Source organism: Rhinolophus ferrumequinum, chromosome 20 (assembly GCF_004115265.2).
Source record: "Rhinolophus ferrumequinum isolate MPI-CBG mRhiFer1 chromosome 20, mRhiFer1_v1.p, whole genome shotgun sequence".
NCBI classification, from domain to species: domain Eukaryota; kingdom Metazoa; phylum Chordata; class Mammalia; order Chiroptera; family Rhinolophidae; genus Rhinolophus; species Rhinolophus ferrumequinum.
In genome coordinates this window covers 18592918-18615493 of record NC_046303.1, presented here as the reverse complement: position 1 = coordinate 18615493, position 22576 = coordinate 18592918, and the positions used below count along the sequence as shown (strand labels likewise).

Below are 22576 nucleotides of genomic sequence, written 5' to 3'. Positions count from 1 at the left end.
ACACTAGTTTTTAAGGAAGAGTAGACATGAAACTTGAATATTATGTATTATTATACCTGGAAGAGATTTTTGAGATCATGTGTTAGAAATCCTTTTATTTTGTAGATGGGGAAACTGAGGCCCAGAGTGGTTATTTTACTTGTTCCCACTTTTATTTCCGGTGCTTAGCAAAACCAGGACTTTAACTCAAGTCTTTTATTCCCAATCACATGCTCTTCACACTGCACTACTTGTTTGATAGTATTTTAAAATAAAAATGAAGTATTTTGCAGCTAGTCAAAAGTTAAACGAACGTGTACTATGACTAGAAGAGAAATTAATTTAAAGTTATGATTTCATTTTTAAAAAGTGAATTACTACTTATTTACTATTTTTCTGTTTAGGTGAAAAGAGGTTTGAATGCCCAGAATGTTCTAAAAGGTTTATGCGGAGTGATCATCTCTCCAAACATGTCAAAACGCATCAGAATAAGAAAGGTGGTGGGACAGCTCTTGCCATTGTTACCTCGGGAGAACTGGACTCATCTGTTACAGAGGTGCTTGGCTCCCCAAGAATTGTCACAGTTGCAGCCATTTCTCAAGATTCAAACCCAGCAACACCTAATGTTTCAGCCAACATGGAAGAATTCTGAAAAGTTATTTATAACAGAGACCTCTAGTGCTGCACTTAAGTTTACACGCCTTTGAAAATCTGGAAATGGGCTGGTCAAGTGGATTACAGAGTAGGAAATCATGTTTTCATTCTTGGCTTCTTAATTCCAAGATTTGGGATTAACATGTGAAGTGTTGAATTTTTAAAAATACAGAAAGCAAACTGATACTGGAAACATAGAAAAGTATTTCCTCCATACTGTAAGTTGTAGTTATTTGGAAATGTGTCACATAATGTTTAAAATGAATCTTGCCCTCTTGTAACATCATGTATTAACATGTTTAGAAAGACAGATCTCAGTAGTTTGCAGGCTGGACCTTAATTGGACTTGTTTTCTTTGAAATACTTTTTCATTAATTCAGTCAGTAATAATTTACTTGAATTTTTTTTTTCTATAGCACAGAAAACAAGATAGCTAACTGATGATAGGAACAATACTTTATTCCCTTACCTTGATTTTTGGAAAATCAACTGAAAGTAGTTTTGGCCGTCTTTTCTAAATGTTAGGAATTCTTCAACAGCTAAATTAGTTAAGTTCCAAAAAAGTAATCTGGGATTCATCTCAGATCTTTATTACCACTACATTATAGTAGTGTGTATGCAGACAATCAGTGAAGTTTAATTACTTTCTCCATTTGGAGACACAAGAGGAACTTAGAGCTAAACCTTAGGTTAAATTTTAGATTGAAACCTTAAGAAAATACTGAGGGGGGAAATGGTTAAAACAAAACCCAAAAAAGCTTCTGAAAAATAAAAGGCAACTTAACATGTAAGGTTTTGAAGTTAGGATTGATGATATTGCTAACCCTCGGTTGTACCACAAAATTCATTTTAAATGTTTATATTGGAAATATTTGCATAGAGTATAAATTGTTCTGTAGTTTCATATTCTGTAAATATGAGTTATGTTGACAATGTGCAGAATTCTTTATGCTTTGACTTGGTAGCCAAAGAGAATTATCACACTTTTTTTGAGGCTAGCAGAAAATTATCATTTAACTGCATTATAATTTTCGTTATCCTCTCTACTAAAAACTAGCCAATTCCATTTTATGTCTAGTACTGTGTTAGAAGGCTGATGAATAATTTATAACACAGTAATGTCTTTTTTACGTTAATAACTGAATTTTGCTTAAAAAGACAACCTAACAAATGTATAACAGACGTGATAATTATGAAACAAAAATTATTTTTTAAAAATCAGAATAATTTTTAGTCAAGTAAGTGACTAAAGAAAAAAATGTATTTCTTTTATGCAAGGCTCTTATAGGAAAGATGGCCAAAAGTTTCATATGAAAAAAAGTTTGGATTATATCAATAGCTTAAATATTAGTAAGATATTTCATATTTTAAAAATCTATTTACACAGAATCATAGTGGAATTGAAATTGACCATTTGAAAACTGAAGTTTTTAACTACTTTGTTTATTAACACCATTAGTTTGGGGACTGTTTTAGGTACATGTTTTCTTGTGTGTTCTCTATTATTTCAGGAAAAGTACTACTCATGTGAATTCTCTTCCAAAATTGTGACGTTTCTTGTATTTTTGATGAAGGAGAAATACTGTAATGATCACTGTTTACACTATGTACACTTTAGGCCAGCCCTTTGTAGCGTTATATAAAACTGAAGGTCTTTTGTGCTTTCAGTTTGTATAAAAAAGCTTTGAGATTAAAGGAAAAAAAAATTTTTACACTGTGGTTATAAATTTCAAGTTTCTTAAAGCTTTTGTAGACTTGTAACAAAGTCTTTAAATTTTAGTTGGATTTTGTAAATTGTTTTGTATATTTTATTTAATGTACTCTTAACAACTGATGTATCTGGCTTTAAAACATCAGAATCTGTTTTGTTTGGTACAGAGGAGCATTTGGTAGTGTTAATTTTAATTTTATTATATAGGAGCTGAAACATCAAATACATATTTTATCTATCATTATGCTACACAATCAGTGCTATAAATTTTTTTATGCAAAGAAAGTTTCCTAATGTTCGAATCATGTTTTCTCAGAGTGACACTTTTTGTTGTTGATAATAGCAAGTGTGAGCTCTCTGCACCGTTATCCCATGAACCAGTTTTTAATACACAGTTTTACCTGTGTATGCTCTTCAGAAATGGAAGTTATTTTTTAATCAACAATGAGGCCTATTATAAATTTAACAAACTGAGTCTGGATAGCTTTATAGCATATAAAATACATTAATTTGTGTTAGCAGGTGCACATTTCACCACTGAAATTAGAAATATTTTGACAGTCTGTTCTGCATACCATTCTGAATCCACTTTTCTGTCTTATATGAATCGTAAATTTCACTGTCCTTTATTTGACTCAGTGGGATATAGCTGTTATAAGTAATAGGGCACAGATGTGCAGTAGTCTTGTTTAATGGCATTTCACTGTTCATTCCCTTGGCCACTGTTATAAAACTTTTCTTTATTGTAATTATCAGTGCAAAGCTATATATTTATCATGGTAGAACTCCAGTGTTAGAATAGTTTTTTCTTACAGTATTCTTTTTTTGGTTAGGTTTGTGTATGTGTTGCTGATTACATTAGAACTTGATGTTAAGTCATTATTTATCACACTCTCATGAGAGCAGTAATAAAAGTGTGTAATCTAGGAGAAAAACTTAATTTGTCAAACTTAGATAAGCATGATGTTTAGGTCCTATTTTTCAATTTTATAACTGTTTTATTGCAACAATATTTGTATTTAAGTCTTCATTTTAATGCCTTGTGGTGTTTTTTTATGCATGTCACTAGGTTGTCATCCCACATAAATTGATGTGCAGCATAGGGTATTAAATCTACATAATGATTTTAAAACAGAAATAGTTGATGGTAAAATGTAAATGTTTTGCAAAAATTCCTTATAAAAAGTTTTGTAGTAACATTTCACTTGTAAATTTTTTATATAAAAAAAAAGAAAATGGAAAAAAAAGACGAATTCAGAAAAAATCCTGTTTCCCATATTCTAGAATTTAGACAATTATTCTGCCAGCAAAGCCTCCGGGGCTGTAATTGACATTTTTACAGTGCTGATTTGTATAAAATTTGTTTTTTGTGGATTTGGAAATAAAATCATGTACAAGTTGTTGCCTGCAATAACAATTGCAAGTAACCTATAAAAATTCCCTTGAGTTTAACATGTTTCTTCATTTAATTATGTATACTGTAAAGCAGCAATAAATTGTTTGAACTATCAACCTTCTTATCACCATGAACACTGGAAAGTAAATGCTTCTCACTAGAAAACGTATTGGCAACTCTTCATAATTCCAAGTATTAAGATCTGGTCCACATTTCTCTGAACAGACTGCCAAAGAACACAATTCAAATCTCATGTTATTTGTAGTCATTGCTCTAGACATTTATGGAAATTAAAATTTGATTTAGGAACATGTTTTACTTAAATATTTTTGAGCAATAAATGTTCAGGAAATTGTAGGAAGAACTAAAAACGGAAACATAATTAAAATATAATTTAAGCTCACAGAAACTCTAAGAAGCATCTATGCCACATAGATGTCACAAAAGTCTATAAGCAAAAGCTGTTGTCTTTTCCTCCTGAGATAGTCCTGCAAATCTCATGAAGAACCTTACATAATGAATACATTATCGTAACTACTCCACTTAAATCACATTTCCAAGCCCAAGCCAGATTAGATACAACCAAGTGAAGGGTGGAAGGTGTCAGGCAGAGGGGAAGTACACTGGCCCCTTACGGGAGACTTCGAAGAACCTGTTTAAATCTGTAGTGATAGGGGTTGTATAGTGCGAATGGGTAGATCGCCTTGTACCGCAAAGCCCTAAGGTACAGACATGGTTATGTTATCACTTAGTGTAATAATAGGTGTTCATAGATGATTGAATCAAGAAATAGTTAAATGGATGCTACTCTGCCGAACAAGACCGGTAAGGAGTAAATTTTTCAAAAGATGTGTGAAAACTAAAGATGTATTATATATATATATATTTCAGTTACCTGGAAAATTCACATTTGGAAGCATCAGGATGATATTGTGTAAAAGAGGGTAAAGCAATTAGAAAATTACTATTTTGTTGGGTTTTTTATTTTTAATATAGTAATACCAGCTTGATTCTTGGACTTCTAGGAACCACATAACCGTGAACAAGACTGAATCAAAGAGAACACCATAAAAGTGAAGCTTTTCACTTTATCATAGATTGTTGACATAAAACTATTAGTGTAATAAAACCATGGTGTAAGGAAATTGAAGCAGTGCTAAGAGCAACACTAATATATTAATACAGTGTGGTTTAAAAATACTGTTCCTGATGATAACATTCAAGAAATCATGAAAAAATAGTATAGCTGGTTATTGTAAAAGTTCAGATGCTTAATGAAAGGAGTGCAGAGACTTCAGAGGTGTGCAAGAAATGTGAAATACTTTATTCTTCAATACATCTGAATCATGTTCTTCTATATTTACTGCCCAAACGGTAATGTCTGTTTAATATATACAAACCACATTGTAATTGTGTAGCAGGATATTTAAGGCTTGTATTTCTTTTAAAATTTGCTAATTAGCATAGGCCTTAGGCAGTGCTCCTCTCAGTCACAGGTGGCCATGAAGTAATTTATTTTTGAATACCTGAGAGTAATCTCAAGCGCAAAAGAGTAAGAAAGAAGAAGGGAGGGAGAAAGTGCTTGCAAACCTTGTTTTGTTTTTTGTTTAAGATAATAGTTTGGCAAATGCTAGGATAATTTCTCCTGGAAGAAAAAGTGTTTCAATTAATAGGTTTACTAGATTTCAGAATTTTAATAAATTCTCCAAATTTTCATGTATAAAAAGAAATATGCTATTTGTAATACCTTTGCTTAGAAAAGCAATTTATGTATGCATGTACACATATAGCTACTCTTTACAATAAGGATTTGAATTAGCAAGACGTATATTGTATGAGACCATACTGAAATAAATTTATTCTCTAAACAGAAAAGGTATTTTCATGATAAATTATGTACAGCTGTTCTGCCCACAGTTAAGTACAGATACTCAAGCCTTAAGTACATTGTACATTTCCTAGTGAAGTCCCCCCAGTTGGGTGACAGTCAAGCAAAATTTTCACGTGAGCTTATGATATTTGAAATGTTTCATAAAAACAATATAATAAATTTCTTTCAAGAAAACAAGAGCTGTAATTCTCCCCCAATTAACAATAACACTTTTGCATAACTGGCACTGTTTAAAATTTTTTTTCAATGGAAACATAATGGTTTTTTTGTTCTCTATATTTTAATAAAATAAGTACATTTATATAGATAACAAATATATGTATATGCTGTGTGTAACATTTTAGATACATACAACATTTGAGTTGGATTAGGAGGTTCAAACCTCAAAATAAAACTTTTGTTTTTAAATCTGCTGAAAAGAAAACCCACAAGAAGTTACCGAGAGGCCTAAATGTACACACATGGCCTATTATAAATTCTGTATAAAGATTTGTACTAGTGGTCTCCTTAAAACTACATTTTTATCTAGCCCTATTTCTGAACATTAAATTGTTACAGGACTTAACGATAGCAATGACTAGTAGGTTCGTAGTTTATCCACTTATTGAACAGATAGTGTCTACTTTGTACCAGGCACTAATCCAGGTGTCAGAAATAGACCCAGAAAAAGACAGACAGCCCTATCCCTACTCTCAGAGTTCACGTGTACTAGAAAGTGGTAGGGACATGGGAGTACAAGTATGGTAAAGGCGGTGGGGAGGCTGGGGCTGCAGTCGTAATTCGAGTCGTCAGGAAAGCCTCCCTGAAGTGATGTCTGAGGAAAACTTGAAGTGAGGAGCAAGCCTGGAAGAGCAAATCGATATCCGAGGGGCAGCTGTGGGAAGAGGAATCCAGCCAAAGGGATGAGCCCAAGACTGGACCATGGCTGCTGCTCAACAAACAGTCTCCTGGGGCCACAAAGGAGGACGGCAGGAGGCGCAGAGGTGGTGGTACAGCAGCATCCTGTAGGCCCTGTAGTCCGTGTCCTTGGAGTGCCAAGGCCTCCTTACAAAGCAGAGGGTCCATCTCCTGGGAATAGCAAAGCCCTGTGACAGGTCACCAACTGGGAGGCAGAGGAGTGTGGATTAGCCACTTAGTAGCCACACAACCTTGGGCGAATGAACGTTTCTGCACCCATTTTCTCTTGTTTGCAAAATGGGGATAGTACCTCATAGGTCTGTGAAGAGAGTCAAATAAGATAACTCTATGAAGCCCTTAATACAATAATGTTCAAAAGATAGAAGTTATTGTGAATTATAAGTTAAGCCAAAAGGTGGGGGGCAGAGAATATTTCCTAGCCGGCCCAATGCTGAAATGTTTCGAAAATGGGCAACATGACATTGAAAAGTTCATTCTCAACATCCCATAAAGGAAAAGGAGAAATTTCAGTGGGAATTTCTAGATTCAACTGTATTTTTTTCAAACTATCTAGTTTGGGGTGCTCTATGTCCAAATTATATGATGGCTAAGCACAGTGTAACGTTCAAACCTTAGTTATTTACTAATTTGAAAAGGTTAATTCCAACCACTACTTGCCTTCCTCATAGAGATCGCCAAACAAGTGAACGAGAAGCAAACGGTTTAGTGAAAAACAGCCGCTCATCTGTTGTTCAATAACTTTTTTGGTGGACCTGTGTATGGCTAATTTTCTCTAAAATCGTTCCCTATGTGTAGAGATATGTTGATGAAATAAACGGACCCAAGTTTACAGGACAGAAGGACCCTTGTGTTTTTGGCTTTCTACTAAATTGCAGCCACAAAAAGAAAACGCGCCCTTGAGTGTCCAAGGCTTCCCTTACCCTAGAGAACTTTCTCTCGGACTTGGTTTAGAAAAGGAGTCACATGCGCTACGTTTATAAGCTCTAAGCTACCCTCACTTAACTTTTCAGAGTCTTTGTGGAATAAGATACAATATAAACAAATTGTCCACACTGGCTTAGTTCCCTGCCAGGCTCAGAGGCAACTCTGGAGAGCCTGTTTGTCCATTTATTCGGTTGGTGCAAAAAGTCATGGCGGCTTAAATGGTGAAAAAGAATGGCAAAAACCACAATGACTTTTGCACCAACCTAATAACTATCACAGCTTGGCATCACATCCTTTCTTAATCTGATTTGCCCCTTTTGCTCCCAAGCTCACCTTTGGAGATGCCTTTTTCCATCAGTACCTTTATCGAGCACCTATCGCGTGTCGGATTTAGGAGCAAGGGACACTGTTCCTCTTTTCTGCACTAACCCTGCCTCCTTGCATCCCTACCTGGCCTAGATTTCTAGAGCACTTGGAGACCCCCTTTCCCCGCTCCTGGGGCTGGCCAGCACTTGCAGAGACAGGAGTGCGTAGCTCGGATCATGTTGGGCCATGTGAAGTTGAACAGGTTTCAAGTCAGTCAAGAAGTCAGACCCTGGGAGCTAAGATCAGACAAAAGCAAATTACAGGGAAGAGGAGGAAATTAAACCTGAGCAGTTGTCTCAAATCCCCATTAGTCTTTGAGTCATGCCTTTCTAGATGGCTGGCTTGGCTCAATTGTGTTATTTATTATCCTGCTATGAAATGTGGTTTAATAAATGTTTTATGGATAGGAGGAGTATTTTTGAGATGTGGAAGCCATAATAAAGTTGTATTTTCTGCTGGTAAAATCGTTCCTAGCTTGTATAATTTTATGTTGGAATTAAGTATCTCAGTAATTCATGGTGCTATGTAAAGGGCATCATGGCTTCAAGTGTTTGGTCCACCTAACTAGTTTGAAAACTGCTATGAGGGAAATAATTTAAAGGCAAACAATAAGCTAACTAAAAAAAGATTCCAGTTCAATTCAGGGCTCTTGTAAATGGTTACAACTTTAACTTAACTATGTCTTTGAAGCTTTCTTTATGTTCCCTTATTCTCTGTCAAATTCGTATATGTATATATGAAATGTGTGTAGTGCGTGTTTGGTGAAACAGTATACAGTTCTAAATACAGTTCATAAATCATTAAATTTATAAGTGTGGTTTTGTATTGTAGTTGAGTCCTCTCACTTGCTATAATTATGTGGACAGAAAGATAACATTGTTAGAAAATTAAACCCTATTTGATGATAATATAGAATCTTATTTTAATTCTCATGACTAGAACAGGGCTTGGGGTCCTTTGGAGAAAGCCTCAGTTCTTCATTTGTTTTCTTGTTTGTTTTGTTTTTCAGAGTACTGAGGGTGCTAATTTGTATTAAAATGTAAGTATGTGCACTAATTCCATAAGTAACTGGGAGTACTTTTATTCTTGTGTTAAATTATAAATTTAGACTTTGGTATTAAAAGGGGGGGAGGGCAAACCTACCTAAAGAATTTTATTAAGTTGATCATTTTGCAGATACAAGATATATTGTTCTGTGTTTTTAGAAAAAGTGTTACCTTGTTTACAAAATGCTTTTAAAATATTAATTTTCATTTATCCTTATTTGAATTCATGATCTTACAAATTCTCTGAAAAATTAATGCTTTCAAAAAAGAGATGATAATCACCAGAGAATATAGTCAAATAAAATATTTGTCTTCAGTTTATGCAATATTTCTAGTAGAAATATCGAGCAGATTTACAATTTAAGTATTTATATCTCTTACTAAGAAAAATATATGATGTCTTTTTAACTTTGGCATTCTTCAGAATACTCCCAAAATAATTACAATCTTTGAAAAATCAAGTAACTCTCCTGCTTTAATTTTTTGTTTTTTTGTAGTTGAGCTATAACTTGGCCTAAAATACATCCAGCTTGTGAATCCAGAGGACATTGCTTTGTTCTCAGGAATCTACAACAACCAATCGAAATTTAGACATACTTCGACATCAAACTAAGAGTTGCTCTATTCAAAGTTCAGATCGTTCCCCTTAAACAAAAGAATATAAATGTAATTATTGGTTCTCACTATCATAGGTACAGGGGTGACCGTCAAAATGTTTACTAAGGGACACTGCACAGCATCCATCAGTCAGAAGGGATGTTAGATGTCGTAATGGAGGCAAGTCCCAGAGCCCCTCCCTGTCCCTTTTCCTGGACAACCCACGCCCCTGCCCCAACTCCTGGTGCCAGGCAAATCAGAGAAAGGAGGAACTCTGATAGCTGGTTTGTTATATCAACAAGGGTGCTTGCTTCCTAAACTTCATTTTCAGTGATTTTTAAAAAGCCTGTTAACTGTCTTTATTGAATTTTAAGATGTGATCGATTCTTTTATCTACATTAATTTATATACCACTAAAGAAAACCATGAGAATTGCAATACAACGCAATGCTTTAATATCACTTCGAAGTTTTGTTTTACACTTACGAAAGAGCTGTATTAGACTTACTTAGACAGATATTAACCTTCTGCTTCCAGCAACCCTCTTTTTTCACTAAGACCTTGATCTTGCCAGTTGCAGTTTTGTTGACCGTTTCAGGACAAAACTTGAGGTTCACAAGGGATTACTGTATTCGCATCCTCTGTTTACATGGGGAGTGAAGGGCTTGGGTAGCTGTAGGAGATGACTTGGTATGAACTGAAAGAATGCTTCGTTAACTATCCTTCCCCAGCCCAGGCAACCCTTGCTGTGTCACAAAGAGGTATGCCCTCTTTGTAAGGGGGCTTTTTGGTGCTGGAGGGATTCTGGCATTAAAGAGGGAATGCTAATTCTTGGAGATTTGGGACTATTCCAGTTAGGTGTGATAATTCTATATCCTGGAACAGTTCACTACCAGAATATTAGGATATAAATACGTATTTAGGGAGAAAAGCAAGAATGCAAACTGCTTACTGGTTTAGGAAGAAACTTTTGCAATCATACAAGGGGTACATAGGCAATGTAACTATAAAAGAAAAAGGGAGATTGACCTAAGTACACTGCTCTCCTTTTACAATCTCTCCACTAAAGACGATAACACATATAGAAGGGCTTTGTAAACTGTTGGGTGCTAGACAAACATAAGGCTTAATTACGTGTTATGCCTGATGTGCCTTCACACTGGGAGGGGTCAGGAATTCTCATTTAATTCCCACCTGTGCCCTACTTCCAGCACTTTCTCTGGGCTTGTTCCTCATCTCTTATTTCAAGGAAAGGTTTCACAAACAGGAATAGAAACAGTAATGTTTACTACGGTCTAGGAGACATTCTGAAACGGCTGTGCCTACACCCCCTATACTTCACTCTCTTTCATATTCTTTTGATGAATTTATTTAATCTCGAAATCTTTTTCTCTGGAACTAGTGCCACTAAAATGAAGCCTCTTTCTTGTTCTGATCACCTGTAATTTCATTGCTCTTTCTGTAGATTTATTTTTCCCTTCTCTTTTCAGAGGCTCTAACTCATTCCCTGACTAAAGTGTCTTGGGTCACAGAAATCTCCCTTGCTGGCATTTTTGTTTTTTGAAGGACTTAGTATTGCTAGACGTTCTATGCCCGATGTTGTAGAGGATAAAAACAAATAAATGGCACGGTCCGTAATAGTGCCTACCTTCAAAGGCACTATTACCAATAAGGAACAACAAGAAAGCTGCACAAATACCTGCAGTGCAAAGTAGAGTGCAATATACTTGTACCGGAAGAGATGATACCACGTGCTGAGTGAGGATTTCCTCTCTTGAGTGTCTTTGGTGGTGGTTTGCTAGCTTGCTTGCTTTTGTCAGTCATTTCCAGCACATCTCAGTATTTCCTCTCTAAATATTAGAAACTATGCTTTCCTGCAAATCCATTGGTTTTCTACTACACATCCCCCTTTAATTCTTAAATTCATGCTTATTCTCTGAAAAGATGCTTTAGGTTTTTTAATCAAAACCAACGGTGGTAAGAAAACATCATTTAACTATTGTTTTATGTCTGCTTTGAATGGTCTTGACAGACCTGACGGCCTAAACACAGCTCCGTTAGGCTTGTCTTTCACCCATTTGTTTCTGTGTCTTGATAGCTCTGAAAAATCCAGATATTGAAATTCCTCAAATCACCTGGTTTTCTCAGTTTTACCTTGGTTTTCTTTTTCTCCTTCCAAAATCTTAAGTTGACCTCAGTCAAGGGCTTCTCCAAGAATAAAGTCCCTTTAAAAAGTGTTTAACGGGGCCGGCCCAGTGGCTCAGGCAATGTTAGAGATCCATGCTCCTAACTCCAAAGGCTGCCAGTTCGCTTCCCACATGGGCCAGTGGGCTCTCAACCACAAGGTTGCCAGTTCAATTCCTCGAGTCCCGCAAGGGATAGTGGGCTCCGCCCCCTGCAACTAAGATGGAACACAGCACCTTGAGCTGAGCTGCCTCCCGGATGGCTCAGTTGGTTGGAGCACGGGCTCTCAACCACAAGGTTGCCGGTTCGACTCCCGCAAGGGATGGTGGGCTGTGCTCCCTGCAACTAGAAAACGGCAACTGGACCTGGAGCTGAGCTGCGCCCTCCACAACTAAGACTGAAAGGACAACAACTTGACTTGGGGGAAAAAAAAAAGTCCTGGAAGTACACACTGTTCCCCAATAAAGTCCTGTTCCCCTTCCCCAATAAAAATCTTAAAAAAAAAAAAAAAAATACTTAGCCACACTTTAAAAACACGCTCACACAGAAACTAATCAAGTCTTCATAATTCCTGGGAAATGTTAGTTTAGTGTGATATTTCACATGATGTTACTTGTATTAGGGACATCTGAGGGGGGAAAAATAACAAAAAAAAAAACCCTCTTAGACCTTTCTTGGTTAACTACCAAATGGACACTTCCCCCCCTGTTTCCTCACTAACAAAACCCAGATTTTGCTCAGGCTCCTCCTAGTGGCCATATCCTTAAGAGGAGGCTGGAGCTGGATGCAGCTGCATGTTCAGCTTTCCCTTAAATGCAAGGGTGAGACATGGGCGTGAGATGTAATTCCAGCCATGTAAGGGGAAGACTTTGGAAAGTTGTCTTCACTCAAGAATGAAGCTGTTCCCTCTTCTTGCCGCTGGACGTTGTCACCTACATGGAATGCTAGAAAGCATGATTGCCACTTACAGAACCGTGATAGAAGAATCACTGTCATATTGGAGACCACAGAAAAGAGAGGGGAGCAACGGTCTCATCCCTGAGTCATTGTATTAACCAACCCACGACTTCACCACAATCAGACTTGGGTGAGCTTATAAACGTCCTTATTGTGTGCCACTATTAGTTGGGCTTTCCGGTAACTGCCGTTGAGAGCAAAGCCTCCTCTCTGACATCCTCTGTGGTCAAATATACACAGTGTTAACTTATTTTCCTTTTTTCACTGCTATTGCCCTTTACTCTTCTCTTTGCCTCTATCACCAGGCATCCCCCTATTCCTTTAAGTATTTGTTCACCAAATTTGGAAAGAGTTGTGAAATTGGATCATTTCCCCTCACAGAAATTGTGTGATTGGAGCAAATGGTTAAGGGATTTTAGGCATAGCAAACAATAGAGGAAATTTTTTATGGAGACTGGAAATAATCTCATACTCTTACTTGGGAGGCTGGTCCTGAAGGCTAAGTCTGAATTCATCCTTGGAGGTGTTCAGCAGGAATCCTACTTCCCCAGAGGAAAGCCTGAATATTTACCTTACTTTGGGCAAGTTATTTAACCTTTCTCTGTTGATGCTAATCTATTGATTCCATCACCCATTTTCTGCCCCGTTATGCCCTCGTAGACTCATCTCTCCTTACCCAGCTTAGATACTGTAGTGAAATATTTTTTCCAGTCCTACTGAGATATAATTGACATACAACATTGTATAAGTTTAAGGTATACAATGTGATGATAAGATACACATACGGGTATGTACTACAAAATGGTTTTCACAGGAAGGTTAGTTAACATTTCCATCCTCTCAGAAAATTACTTTGTTTTTGGTATGGTGAGAACATTTAAGATCCGCTCTCTTAGCAACTTTCAAGTATATAATACAGTATTGTTAACTGTAGTCGCCATGCTGTACATGACATTCACAGAACTTATAACTGGAGTCTGTACCCTTTAAGCAACATTGCCCCGTTTCCCCTGACTGCATCCAAATCACCCAGTTCATTAGGTATATTCTCTACTTTCCACAGTACTACAGGTGACAGTGCTGCTAAACAATTTGCTGCTGCATAAGAATCTTGTTCCAAAGTCTTATATGAACTACAGTTCATACAATTTTTGTCAAGATTTTGCCAACTTTCCTAAAAGTCTTTGCAGCTTCCTCCCACTCCTGCATTTTTGGTATTTGTGATGGCAACACCTTGCTTTCTGGCACCAAAATCTCCATTACAAATTACTCTAAAACCCAGTGGTTTCAAACAACAACCATTTATTATTACACAGTTCCTTTGCATCAGTAATTTTGGAGCAGCTTAGTTGGGGGTTTCTGGCTCAGGGTCATGTTGGCAGCGGCTGAAGTCATCTGAAGGTGTGACTGGGGCAGCAGGATTTGCTTCTAAGATGGATCCTTCACATGGCTGCTGGAAGGAGAAACTCTCCATAGGCTACTTGAGGGTTGTCAAAATATGACAGCTAAATTACCCCAGTGTGAGTGATCCGAGAGAGAAGAAGGAAGCTGTTGTGTCCTTTATGACCTAGTCACTCATTGTCACTCCTGCCATATTCGTTTCATTAGAAGAATCATGAAACCCAGCCTTACCTTCAGGGGAATCAGCTTCCATCTTTTGGAGGGAAGAAGTGTTGATTAACTTATATATTCATTTATTTTTGTGAGGTCAAGAGAGGGTACTTTTTTCTTTTTAAAAAATTTGAGACAGTTGACATAACAACATTGTGCAAGTTTAAGGTGTACAATATGTTGATCTCATACATTACATATACTGTAATATTTTATTTGGAGAGAAGGAGTGTTGATGAAAACTACCACAGAAGGGACAGGGGAGAAGGATCAAAATGGGGTCTTGATTCGCTTCCTTGGGGCTGAACCACAAAGGAGGCTCTCTCAGGACTCTCACCAAACATTTTTAGTGAGAATCCTGTGATGTCCATGGAGAAGAGCCTGCGAGTTGGGTACCTGTGGCCCGAACCGTCCCTGTATTCTCTGGGTAGACCACACTATTGATAGCCATTTGTTTAAAAATTTAGGTAAATATTTCTCACCAATGTCTAGTGATATCTACTCTAGCTAATCAAGTGTTCATGTCTCATCTCTTCAGAGGCTTAGTTCATTGCCCTGGTCTCTGACGGGTTCAAGTAAAGTTGTATTCTTGCAGATTTCTCAGCATGTTTTGTTACTGTTGTAGTAAAGGTGGGAGTGAAGGTTTTCTCAAATTCTATTTAATAAGCAGAAGCTGGAAGCATACTTCTACTAGACATTGATCGGCTGACATATACTTGGAGCAAAAATTAATAGAAGACCCAGTCTTATTTTAATGTAATATACCAGTTTTTCTCTTTTTCATTTTTGACTTGACAATATATCATGGATATCATTCCACTAAAGTACATAGAGGTCTTCATCATTCTTTTTTAGTATATGTGCTGCCGAAGCAAGCACAAATCATGCTTTTTTTATAGATATATATTACTCTATCGTTTGAATATTGTATAGTTTATTCAACCAGCCTCCTATTGCTGGACATTTGGGTTGTTTCCAGTCTTTTCGTTTTACAGTTAGTGCTATAATAATATTGCTGGGGAGAGAGAGATCCAAGATGGCAGGGTAGATAAAAACGTTGTGCTTGCCTCCTCTTGTGAACACATTAACATTACAACTAAATTATAGAACAACCAACTTGGGGAACCATCTGAAGTCTAGCTGAACAGAAGTTTTATAACTAAGGCTATAAGGAAAAAACCATGTTGAGAATGGTAGGAGCTACGGAGATGCAGAATGGGCCAGCTCTATATCTGTGTGTGGTGGGATTGTGTCATTTTGAATTCCCAGCAGTGATCTATGTGAGTGCCTTTTTCCCCAGCCATGCCAAGAATATGATGTCAATCTTAAAGGTAGTAAATAAAACCAGAGTATTGTACTATAGTTTGCATTTTTCTTTTGTGAGGGAGGTTGAGCATCTTTTCATATGTTTAAGGGTCATGTGCATAGCTGAATAAGGCTCAGCATACCATGTTCATACGCTAACTAGTCAACAAGTTGGAAAGACAAGAAGAAATGGAGGCTGGCAGATTCTCTTTAAAAACGTGACTGACAAGTCATTCGTCATTACTTTCACTTTCCATTAGTTTACAAGAGAAACTAGGAAATGAAATTTCTAGTTGGGTGACTATTAGTCCCATTAAAACTTGGAATGGGGTGAGTGTTCTGTTACCAAAAGGAATAAAGAGGGAGTGGGTACTGGGGACAGTTAGTTTCTGCCACACCATCTCGTTTTAAGAAAAACCCAGCCATTAACAGCTCTGATTTGGTCCCATATTTCTTTTTTGTCCTCCTCTCTTAACATCTTCCCTCTTACTGGACTTCTTGCTGTCTCCAAAAACTAAGCATCCTCTCTGTGGGTCTACTAGCTCTTTTCTCTGCCTGGAATATTCTTTTCCCAGAATCCATGGCTCACTCTCTCCCTTAGATTTCTGCTCAACAGTGAGGCTTTCTTGCACACTGATACTGATTAACATCTCCCTTCCCCCACCCTTTACTCTCCTTTGCTTTTCTTTTTAGAATTCATCATCATCTGACCTAATAAACATACTTTATCTTTACTTATTTAGTTTCTCACGTTTGCCCCTCCCTAACTAATAATACGCCCTTTGTAATGCTTAAATGAGCCAGGCACTGACCTAAGTGTTTGTGTTTTCTATGTATTTAAACTGAATGAATTCTCACAACAACTCTCCGATTGACATTGCCATGCTAGTGCATAACCAGCCTCACCACGGTTATGGAGCTTACAGCAATCATCCTTCATTCTTGTTCATACGTCTGTGGGTCGACTGAGGGTAGATTGATATAGACCAGACTTAGCTGGACTTGCCTCTGAGCTACACGTTGGGTCCAGGTTGGTTCCTTACACCAGCAGCTAATTGGGGATATTCTTTTCATGACAACGGCAGAGGCACAGGAGGTCAAACCCCACCGTGCAAGGACATTTCAAGCCTCTGAGTCATAGCTGCTGACATTCCATTGAGCAAAGCAAGTCATATGGCTAAGCACAACTTCAAGGGAACAGAAAAATACACTTTTATCATGAAGGTCAAGGAAACGGAATATTTACTGGAAAAAAAATCTAATCTGCCATTTTATTTTTTCTATTTCAGATAAGGAAACCGAGGCACCTAAACAGTAAGTATCTGGCAGAGGTCACATACACTTAGCACCTGGTAGATAGAAGTGGAATGCAAACCTAGTTGTATAGCACCAGTCTAGCCTTTATAAATGTAGCTTATACCAGTCATAGGAGAGCAGGAACTTAGTCGGGTTTTTTGTTTTTGTTTCTGTTTTTTTTCTTTTTCTGTTGTATTTCCAGCACCTAGAAACATGCTTGGCACTTAGTTGGTATTCAATGAATATTTGTGGAGCAAATAGATGAACTCAGCACAGTACATGGCCTTTGTTGGTTGGTACTTGATAAATGTTAGCTATTTTATTAAGAAAAATTAATCAACATGTGGGAATAAGGTAACGGAAAGGCAGCATGTCTTTTCAGTATCACATTGGAACATTGTTTAACTGGTCCACTGAAGGATTACTTAATTATCTAGGGAAATAGACCTTTTTGACTCATCATGTACTATTGATGACAGCCCCCAACTCGGTGAAGTTTTGTTTTTGTTCATTAAAGATGTAAATTAGTTCTGAAATATATATTATTCAAGAAAAAAAAGATCCCCCACTCCCCAAAACAGAAATTAAGATTATATTGCCCTAGAGAACACATTAAGCAGTATTGTATCTAACCTAACAATCTTATTGCAATGCTTTCTCCACTGCCTGTAAATCTTTTCCTAATTCTCCTCGGAACCAACTTCACTATTTTGTTGGTTTCCTCAATGAGTTGAATAAGTCTTTGCCATGTCTTCATTCTGTATTTTGAATTACATATGTAACTTTTGGAAAATTGTACTTTAATATTTGCACTATTATTTCTTTTTCTTTTCCTGCTGAGTCTGAAAGTGGTTTTTCACTTTCAATTTAGTACAGCTCTTATTTACAGAATTCCTGCTTCTCTGGGGTAGGAGGATGCAAAGCTGGAATATGGGAAGGGGCGGGGGAGAGGAGAGACTAAGAAGCATTGTAAAGTGTTTCCCGTGGTTTCCAGACTTGCATACTGGCCACTGGAGCTTCAAGGATTGCAGCCTTGACAGCCAGAAGCTTTATAAAGGCTTTTCCTGGATCCTGTGTTAATTCAAGATCCTGATCATGTGACTAGAAAAGCTTCTAGATGTCTACCAAAGACAACATCCTGAAAAGAAACGTAGTTGAAGCTCCAAATCTTGCTGGAAACACCTACTTATCAATAATCAGTTATTATATGGATTATTGAGGGCAACACCTCTCCATAGCTGCTGTAGGGGTGGTGGGGGTTGAAGTTTTTACAGACACACCTCAGAGATATTGCCGATTGGGTTCCAGATCACCACAGTAAAGCCAGCTACATTCTTTCTGCTGGTGGAGTGTTTTAGCTTCCAGCTGTAAAAAACCCAACAGTTGTGAAGTGCAATAAAGTGAAGCACAATAAAGCGAGGTATACCTATATTTTGAAATGAACAATTCAAGGGGACCAACTGAAAAACTTCAGTTCAAGAGCACCCTTCCAGAATTTCCTTAACAAATGCCATAAATAGACCATACTGAAATTCCATTTAAATATCTTGAGGACTGTTACTAATCTGGAACTTTTTTCCCTTCACCTTCTGCTGTTGGATTGAATGATAATTCTACGTATTTCCTGAGCATGTTGGAGTCTACAAAGAGCGCTGTGCATTTTCTTGTTGGGCGTACTGACATTCCAGTAAGTGGCAGGCCAGGGACAGAATCAGGCCTTGGAACACCTAGACCTTGGGTTTCCCCACCGAGGAAAGTTGGCTTGCAGGCTTGGCTCTTTTCTGGCAGTATTCCGACAACCTTCGACCAAGGCAATAAAAGACTTCAGTCCGGGGTCTGAATCCCGGTTCCCCTTTCTCCTTGTTACTTAATCCCTTCGTAACTTCGTTCCCTTGCCCATACAAATAAGTTGGCCACTCGGAGCCCTGCCTTCCTGGGAATTACATGAAATAATCAAGGTGAATGATTTAGCGCGGAGCTCGACCCAAGACGGTACTGCTTAAACCACAGCAGTAAATCAGTTCTGGCCTGTGATTTTTCTGGGGGCCCCACGGAGACGTCCAGGGGAGCGAGTAGCCGGAGGGCAATGAAGTGGCGCAGAACCGCCGAGGTCACTCCGCTCCCTCGTCCGGTTTGGGGTGCAGAGCCTCGAGGTAGCTCCACTCTGCGCTCCGCCCCCAGCGGGCCAGGGCGGGGACTCCGTCCCCTGGGAAACGGGACGCGCAGCTCGTCCTGGGCCCGCGCCTCCTCCGGCTGGGCTCGCAGTGCGCTCCGACGCCGCCTGCCAAGTAGCGGCAGTGGGCAAGAGCTGCTGCGCTCACGGCGATCGCCGGAGGAGGTGGGAGCCTCCCGGAGCGCGCGTGCGGAGGGGTGTCCTCGCCCACCTGGGGCTGGGCAGGGGCGCGCGCGGAGCCGGCCAGCGCCGCGTTTCCTCCGACGTGCCCGATGGCAGCCCAGGTGGCAAGTTGGGGGGCACGAGGCATCCGCGAAGTCCCGACCCTTCGCCTAACCCCGGGCGCCAGCCTGGAGGCGGCGGGCATGCTGGAGCTGGAGGAGGAGGAGGAGGAGGCGGCCGCCAGGAGAGTGCGGAGTTTCGCCCAAGATGCGCGGGTGCGCTTCCTCGCCGGCCGCCTGGAGCAGATGCTGGGGCTCCCGCCGGAGAAATGGAGCCAGTATTTGGAAAGCGAGGACAACCGGCAGGTGCTGGGGGACTTTCTGGAGAACCCTAGCCCCGCTTGCCTTGTGTTCAGCGTCGCCGCCGCAGGGAGACTTGCGGCCTCCAGGGAGGTAAGGAGTGACTGGCGAGGGGACCCGCATGCACATAATGGATACTCCGGCGGGGATAGGCCAGTTGCGCCTCCTCGGGGTAGTGGGTGAGGGACCTCCGCGGGGCACGCATTCGGGCGCTTTAAGAAACTTTCTTTGAAGTCTGCCCTGGAGTGGGCAGAATCCCCCACGTGCGCCCACTCTGCAGTTAGGCGGCTGTGCGTGGTTTTCTCAAAGGTCAGCCTTCTAGCTTGCTGGATCCAGATAAAGCAGGACAAGCGGAGATTCCTTCAGCTGCCTGGGCGTTAGACGCAAGGTGGGTTCTGTGCCAGATCACTTACGTTTCAGTCGCTTTTGGGTCACTCTGGAGCCATATCCATAAAAAAAGTGTATTTGGCAGAGCCCAAAGACCTCGTCGCGTACTCTGTCTGACCGCCTGTTAACAAAACTTCATCCCAGAGAAAAATACTTAGTCTTCAAAAAACAAGGGCCGGGGTAATCTGTGCAACACGGTGTTTCCAGCCTTTGTGGTGGGCAGTGCTTTCTTCCCTCCTTCCCTCCAGTCCTCTTTTCTCCTTTTTAAAAATTTAGACTGCTTATCGCCTTGAAGGCTAATGTATCACCCACAAGTACAACAGCCCTGGCATTTAGCATTTTTCAAGTGTGAAAAGTTGGGAGCAAGATTTACAATCTTTGGGTCGTGCGGTGTCTCAGTAATGTAAAGTGTTACTGTCATCATTAGATGTGGTCGTTATAATAGTTGGGAAGTAGGATCCCAGAGAAGAAAGAAGAAAGAATAACAGGAGCTTGCCTTCGGGTTTTGTGAGTTTTGAAATTTTTTTGTTTTGCTCCTTTCTTAATTGTAACTAATTACATAAAAAATTGTCAGTAGACAGGAGATAGAACGCTTAACTTTAGTAGATACCGGGTTTTGTTCCTCCTGCTAGCAGCCCAGCCACAAGTTAGATACAGCAAATCCTACTTGTTAAACGTAAACTACGTCGTGGACTTAAACTAATAACCTTTTCTTGTTTCAGATTCCAAGAGATGCAAAACGTAAACTTGTTTATATTGCCAAGACAGTTACTGAAAGGATTGGAATAAATGATTTCTCTCAAACGGTTTTATTTGGAGAGTTACCCCCCTCATCTCTTGGACATGTAACTGTCTTCCTAGACGAGGTACCAGTCTATCTTTAATATTTGAATCTTTCATTTATCTCTATGATACTTGGAGTTACTTGGGACAATGCCCTATTTTTTTTCTCCTCCAGGAAGGGAGCTATTATCATAGATACCTATAATTTAATATGAACTAGGTATGACAGACAGGGAGGAACCTAGCAAGAGGCCCATTTGATCCACGTCCTCTCTGTGTCCCACTGTGTCCCAATAAAGTTGGCCAGCAAACATTTATTTAGCAAACACTTGCTTTTATATCTCCATGTGAATTGCTTTCCTACCCTTTGAAGGCCTCCCCACCCCCACCTCCTGCCCTTCTTCTTAGCTCAAGATGACATATAAACCTTACTTGCCCTGTCTGTCCTGGAGTCTCATAATCTTATGGAAACCCCGTATGTACATAGGCAATAACTGTAGTCATTTTCCCATTAATCTGTCTCTTTTAAAAAAAAAAAAAGTTTATTGGGGTGACAATGACACCTGTCTAGTTTTTCAAAAGAATGTAGAAGCCAGGTGAATGGAGCGTGATAGTATTTAGACTGTTCTTGAAATGAGCTGAGACTTTCTGATGCTAATATTCAACAGGTGGTAATTTGTAGGATCTTTTTCCTGTTTCTAAACAATGGGAGCAAATAAAAAGCTTGAATTGAATAGACTCTTGTACTTAAGCTGTAAATTTTAAACTTCACATTCAGAGTAGAAATAAACTGACACTTTGGAAAGGGTTTTGAAAAATCAGTTTTTCAGATTCCTGTTAGTTTCTACTAGGTTGGTGCGAAAGTAATTGCAGTTTTTGCATTTATTTTTAACCTTTTAAACCACAATTACTTTCGCACCAGTCTAATAAGTGTCCCTCATGACAGATAGTGGGAAAAAGTAATGGAAATAAAGTTGCCCTGAAATGGTTGCCCTGAAAGTCCTCTTTTTCTCCCCTTAAATCAGAGAAATGCTTCCTAAACCAATGCTCCTGGAACTTGAAAGTGCATTAGTACCTCCTGGGGATTTTGTTAAAGGCAGGCTGATTCAGTAGGTCTGGAGTGGGACTGATAGCATTTCTAACCTGATGCTGAAGCTGTTTGTTCAAGAACCAGCTTTGAAGAACAGCATACTAAATGACCAGCTTCCTGGAACCAGAGCAGTAGTTTTCAAACTTTGATGAACCTTAGAACCACTTGGGGCACTTTGTAACCTACCCATGCCACACCTCAAATTCAATCAATGTCTACAGAGTCTAGTGGGAGCCAGGGGGCAGTAGTTGTTCAAGATCCCCAGGTGATTCTCCTGTGCCCCAAACTTTGGGAACCTCTGGGTTAGATATCAATAAATCAGATAACCATAATCAATGCAGTCCTGACAAGGCCAAAACTTAAGGCAGGAATAATTGCCAACATATTTATTACTAATGATCTGCCAATCTTTCACTTCTACTTTCCAGGTCTCTTTTGCTGTCTTTTTGAAAGGAGGTATTTTCTTGCTGTCTTTGGGTTCTCACTCCCAACTTCAGTACCTTACCTCAGTTTCCCTCCCTTCCTGTGAAATGTACTTGGTTTTCGCTGATTTTAGAAGACACTAAGAAGAGAGTTTTCTATCTTCTGTACCTGGAATAGTTTGGGGTATATCGCAGGTGTTTAAGAAATTTTCATTGTACTGAATCTGATGAAAGGATTTCACATGAAATGTGAGTGACTTTTGGCCATTCCATCCAGACTGCCATGAGCTGGGCGTGGAAGGGCAAGGCTGCACTCGTCATGGGTGTTCTTGCTCTACCATCTGTGTCTGGCAACGGAAGGTACA

At 39.2% G+C, this 22576-nt stretch overlaps 2 protein-coding genes across 4 annotated transcripts in view; both read left to right on the top strand.

Moving 5' to 3' along the window:
- The window catches only part of SP4 (Sp4 transcription factor), a 69490-nt gene extending 65928 nt beyond the window's left edge, over positions 1 to 3562 (top strand). The window contains exon 7 of one of the 2 annotated variants that reach the window (XR_004421168.1): positions 384 to 512. Coding sequence is in view for 1 of the 2 variants with exons in the window: in XM_033088672.1 (XP_032944563.1) it covers positions 384 to 631 (248 nt within the window). In the remaining variant the exon portion in view is untranslated. Of the gene's footprint in view, positions 1 to 383 lie in introns of both variants that reach the window. The other variant, XM_033088672.1, reaches the window with a different exon arrangement.
- Positions 3563 to 19080: 15518 nt separating this feature from the next.
- The window catches only part of DNAH11 (dynein axonemal heavy chain 11), a 294793-nt gene continuing 291297 nt past the window's right edge, over positions 19081 to 22576 (top strand). The window contains exons 1-2 of one of the 2 annotated variants that reach the window (XM_033088403.1): positions 19081 to 19622; positions 20639 to 20782. In XM_033088403.1, coding sequence (XP_032944294.1) covers positions 19281 to 19622; positions 20639 to 20782 — 486 coding nt within the window. In that variant the 5' untranslated portion in view covers positions 19081 to 19280. The remainder of the gene's footprint in view (positions 19623 to 20638; positions 20783 to 22576) is intronic. The other variant, XM_033088404.1, reaches the window with a different exon arrangement.